Source organism: Solanum lycopersicum, chromosome 7, assembly GCF_036512215.1.
Source record: "Solanum lycopersicum chromosome 7, SLM_r2.1".
Lineage (NCBI taxonomy): Eukaryota > Viridiplantae > Streptophyta > Magnoliopsida > Solanales > Solanaceae > Solanum > Solanum lycopersicum.
In genome coordinates this window covers 2661348-2667364 of record NC_090806.1, presented here as the reverse complement: position 1 = coordinate 2667364, position 6017 = coordinate 2661348, and the positions used below count along the sequence as shown (strand labels likewise).

Sequence of the window (6017 nt, the reverse complement as noted above, 5' to 3'; positions counted from 1 at the left end):
AAATGCAAAATTCTCCACCATACAAATCTAAAGCAAATTTGTTCAACAGAAAAAAATGTATATGAAAGACTCCATCTAATCAAGAAGACAATTCTAAACAAAGAATTCAATAATAGGAATTCACATATATTCAAAAGCCACAAGTAAATTGTCTAGCAGAAGAAATACACTCTGTACAAGAAAGAGCATAAACTCATACTAAGTGATCTATAGTCTAATACGATACGCAACATAAAGCAGTCGAGACTCAACAGAGAGTGTTTAAGGATAACGCTTCCAAGCATTGTCCTCTCGGTTGTTCCTGAAAGCACAACATCCGATAGAGTAGACGATGATGAGGAAGATGAGGAAAATGATGTTGAGCACAGCTACCCTCTTCCAGTCACTCTTGATGTTGTCTAGCAGCCCAGCTTTGCAGGATTGGCAGCCATAGCACAATAAATTTGACTCGTTGCTCCATGTAGCACAGTCTGGATTGGTAGTGGATGAGGTCGATGATCTTGTCCAGTTTGTTGGGCTCACGTACTGGAAGTTACAGTCATTTGATGGCTTGCAGCAACCAGACTGCAAGATAGTTAACCGTGTCAAGGATATATAATAAGAAAACTACGTGAATCAAATTCAACGAGGCATGTTAACTCCCAAAACGCACACACATAAGCATACATGATTCCCTTGCGAACTTATTTTTTATAAAACAAAACGCCGCAGAATGGGAGGTCACATTAGAGGAGCAAGAACAAAACATGTGCAAGTTGTACACTAGATTTAATCACGCAACGTAAGAAAACAGAATTATTGATATACTAAAAGCAACAATTACTAGTAGGCACTAGAAAAATGAATTATAGCTATTACATTCCATCTCAAAGATGATGCATTTTTCACCTATGTTACAACCACGACCTTATGGTGGCAAAGAAAGAAACTCCGAATAGCGGACTCAAAAAGTTACATAAATGTCGCGGAGAAAGAAATCCCAACTAGGGGACTCAAAAAGAGTGATAGTGGAAGAGAGAAATTCCTACAAGGGGACTCGAAAGGTTAATATGTAGTCATATAATGTCAAAGGTATTCAAAAAAATGCATGTACATACAAAAATATATTCTTTTCCTATTCGCGTAGTATAACTTTCCAACATGTGGCTCCACCAATGCAGTCTAATTAAGATGAATGCTTTAAGTATTTGCCTTTTTAACAAAAAGACTCAACCTTTAAGACAATATTTTCAAGCTTTTTCTTTGAGGAAACAAAAAGGAGATCAACTCTTTTAACTCAACAACCACATTTAGAAATGAATATTTAAAGGTATGAATACCTTTATACATAATGCCCCATTTTTTTTTTCTGAAAAAATAAAAAGGTTTATCATCATTTTCACCAAACTGATTTAAATGATTGTAAAGGTGTAACCCTTTACACAAAAAGCCCTATTATAACCACTATCACCAATAGAGTCAAAGTCCTAAAGTTTTTTCAACTTTATATACAGTAAAGCGAAAAAAAATTCATAACTAACTAGAGGAAAGTTACTGAGTAGTTATTTGCATGACAAGCATAGGTCAGCTACCAAAACTATTTTGCTCATACTCTTCAAAAATATCAACGGGACGTCGAATACTCCGAAACTAGTACAGTTTAACATGGTGTGACAATAATTTTTGGAGAGTCCGAACAACATAGTCAAAAGTAGGTCCTTTATATTCAATTAAACAACAAACATTTGAACAAAAGAATATGAACAAATCCATTTGTAAGGACTGACTAAAACCCCCTAAATTCATAAACAAATAATTAAATTTCATAAAAGCAAGACCAAAAGTTACCTCTTAGCTTATTCAAGAACATATATAGATCTAGAAAATAACACATACCATAGAGAAGCACACACAACGTGAACAAAAAAAAAAAATGAAACCAACAGCGACAATATACACGTAAAAACAACATTTTGACCTTACTTATATAGTATGATATTCCGGCATCAGGATCCATGGATGTAAGATTTTCATCATCTACTATATACACGTAAACTTATTTTGACCTTATATATAAGGTGTACTATTCCGGTGAAGGGGTCCCCCTCATGATTTTCATGTACAAAACACAAAATCAGCTACGGAGGCAGGATTTTCATAGAGGAGATTCATCATCTACTATATACACGTAAAACTTATTTTGACCATATTTATAAAGCATGATATTCCTTCCCTAAAGCATGATTTTCACATACAAAACAAAACCAGCGACAGAGACAGGATTTTCATCATGTATTACCTACACCATCTACTATATACACATAAAAAGTAACATTTTGTCAAATCAAGTACACAATACAGAGGCATAAACATTAAAAACTCAAATAAAATATGTATATACCTGAAGAGCAGATAGATGTTTCTTGAAGAAATCATCAGCTTTAGTATTTGATTCCTGAATCAAAGTATCACAAATCTTACTATCCTGCAAACAACTATGAATTCTATTCCAATGCTTATCAACTCTTTTCTGCAACCAATTAGAGTAATCCCCAAACCTATACTCCTTATACCCTCTACCAGAAATTGTTTCACCAGCACCCTTATTAGTCACCACAAAAGCAAAGATTGTGAAACAGAAAAGCAACAAAATCAACAAAAACATAACAAGTAGATAAACCCAAAGTAACCAAGTAACTCTACAGCAAGATCCAATTATACCAGCCAATGAAACAAGCAATATAAAAACACCTATTGCTATTACTGGCTTTTCAAGAAACCTCTCACACTCTGTATTTGCTTGTTTTGACAACCATATCCCTCCTCCTATAATTGGGATCGACAGCAAAAGTGTCACTATATTCAGAATCCCCACTAAATTGTTACTACACCGCACCATTTTTCAAGGGTTTCAAGAGACACCCACAGTAGAAAGATTCAAACTTTGAGCAAAACGACACAGACCCACAACAAAAAGATTCAAAATTTGACGGTTTTGAGCAAAATCAAGGAATACCCACAAGAGAAAAACTCAAGAATGATCAAAAACAAGACAGACCCAGATGAGAAAATTGAATTTCAGAGAGAATTAGATGATTTTGGTGAAGTTATAGGTATATATATATATGTAAAACTGGAGAAGTTATAGGTGAGATGGAGAAGAAGAGAGTGGGAAGGGAGAGAGAAGGGGCTAAGAAGTTTACCAAGACGTGTAGCGCGTGGACTTAACTAATTTGGGAGTCAGAAAGATCGGGTCGATGCACTAAGCTTTTGTTATACGATCAATTTACAAAAAAAGATAATCACGAGTGTTTGTTGTATATAGTCTTACTCTATATTTCGTAAGAAGTTTATTTTCACAATCTCGAATTTATAATTCTTTTAATACTTTATCAATTACGTTAAGATTTTCTCATTGATACGAAGAGTGGGTCCCACTTTAATTAGCAAAACGTAACCGTCAATTTTTTATCACCAATAAAAAGAATTATTGTTACGGAAGAGAATAAAAAGTAAGAAAGAAAAAATATCTTTCATCCACTTCTTTTAATTATAATTGAGCCAATTTAAATGGACGATATTGATATTTTTAAGGTCATGTAATGTTTAGATTGTTATGTTTATAAGATGATAAAAATAAAAATAAAATACTTAATATAATATTAAAATTTTAAAAGACGTTAAATTATTTTAATTTTATAACTAGATAAGTTGTGCACGAATTTATTAAACTTAAAGCTTTAATTCCACCTTAAACATGAACCAATATTTAACGTATAGTATAATGTTTTAGTATTGAACTTTAATTCCACCTTAAGCATGAACCAATATTTGTTCAATTGCGTTTTTTATCTTTTAAATTTATAACGAGTCTTAAAGATTATTTCATAAGCTCGTTTCGTTTCCTCATGAAAAATTTTCGCTAGCCTTTACTTTTGTAACGAATTTTCAATTAATCGTAAATCGTGATGAGCTTATTTTTTTAAAAATTTATCTGTTAACAAGCTTCCAAAAAATAGCATGATTTTACGTAACACCTACCCATTTTAATTAAAGGGTCCTACAATATCAATCTCTTTAATTGAAGCAAAATCCCAAAATTTTAAAATATCTTAAATTGCAATAATTTTCTTTAGAATAATGTCTTTTTTCACTAGTGGTGAAGAAGTTTTCTTGTTTTATATTTTCCTAATTATATAAATGGTGAAGAAGTCTTTGAAAAGTTCTAAAATATCATCTTCATTACACACGTAGTTAAATTAAATTCTTACGTATATGACTGAAAAAAGTCTTTAAGAATACAAAAGAAAAATAATATGATAATAAATTTTATAAGTAGAGTTTGAAGAGGTGAGTATCCTTTTTCTTTAATAAAAAGAGAAATTATTTTTAGTAAATATTCGAATTAAATAATTTTGTCAAGAAGTTTACGTAGCAATTCGATAGACTAAGTTCTATGACTTGAAAAAGTTGTGTAAATCAATAACCTTCTAACTACACAATAATAAATGTTTATTGCGATTAATAAATATTTTATATGACGATAAAAAAAATAATCCATATATACGCCACACGTAAAAAATGGGATATTTATAAAGTTTATATTAATGTTGACCATATTTGGTATAGTACGCGTAACGTGTAAAATATTAAAGTTTCTTTAGAGTTTTTTTTTTTTTTTAACATATGATACTAATAATAAACTTTCTTGGAATGTTCTTAAAAATATCAGTCATTAATTCATTTAATGTACTCTTCCTTTTTTATCGTATTATATATTTTTGGACTCATTTTTCTATTTTTAGAATAACGTTTTTAATACAATTTTTTTAATTCAGATATTTGATATTTCTGATTAAATGTATAATATTTCGTTATTACGAATCTATTTTTAATTACTTTCAAACAAAAGCCACCTTGAAATTCCCACTAATTTTTTTTTTAAAAAAATAAATGAATTGACTTGAGGGATACCACATGTATAACCCAGCTTAGATAAACCTAATTCCTTAATTATTTTTTTGGATTAAATGACAAAATACACTTATAATCCTAAAAAATATTTCATTTTATTATTGTTTTGAATTTGACCAAGACAGCAAGGAGAAGAAAGATGTCCTAAGTAGTAATTAATATTTAAATAGACATAAGTTAAGACCTACTTAATTAACAAATAAATGAATTAAAATTAAGAATATTGCTTTTTAATTATGCCAACTAGACACTTGACCATGTTGATTATTATATATTCCAATATTATTATTTTTTTTAAATCATGATATCCAAAATCACTTTGTATTTGTGTACAATTTGACTAATTCTAGAAAGTGGGGAATATCTTTCATCAATGCAAGTATTGTTTATCAAGGTTAAATAAATAAAAAGATATCACGTAACAATTTTACTTACGTTGGTTTTGAACCTGAGATGATAAAACCTCATGATTCCCGAATCACTTTATTGACTATTAAATCACACCTTTTGGTGCTTACAACGTCAATTTTTTACTATGGCGAAGTGATTAATAACATCGGGCATGTATGAGCATGGCACCTGATATTCAAGCATCGTTAATTTGTCAACTATACATAATGATGTGAACTCCTTGTATATTCAACCACATATGCAGGTACCTGATATTCAAACATCGTTGATTCGTTAACTATATATAATGATGTGAACTCCTTATATATTCAACTACATATGCGGGTATAGATACATGTATATATGAATACCTATCTAGTAATTTTTTAAACATGAAAAGACAATGTATTCTAACTACTCGACGGAAGGGAACATGAAGCTCCGAGAATAGAAGTGGTTCATACGCAATTACCCCGCTCCTCTGAGATGGTGCCATGCCCGAATAACAGACAGGTCGCGACCAATGAGGGGACCTTACCCCGTATAACTCCACAAGTAGAGTCTAATTAGCTTTTTCCACATAAACATTACCCCTACCTTGTGAATGTCGAGGTTGTTTTCGTTTCCGAAAAACCATAGGCTCAAGTAAAAGCAAAATTTAGCATATACCAACA

At 31.0% G+C, this 6017-nt stretch overlaps 1 protein-coding gene across 1 annotated transcript; it reads right to left on the bottom strand.

Annotated features, from left to right (window-relative positions):
- Positions 1 to 3267, bottom strand: LOC101258870 (tetraspanin-8-like protein). The gene is given in 2 exon segments (NM_001348445.1): positions 1 to 564; positions 2381 to 3267. Coding segments are annotated over 2 exon segments (801 nt in total). The 5' UTR covers positions 2879 to 3267; the 3' UTR covers positions 1 to 261.
- Positions 3268 to 6017: the final 2750 nt, after the last annotated feature.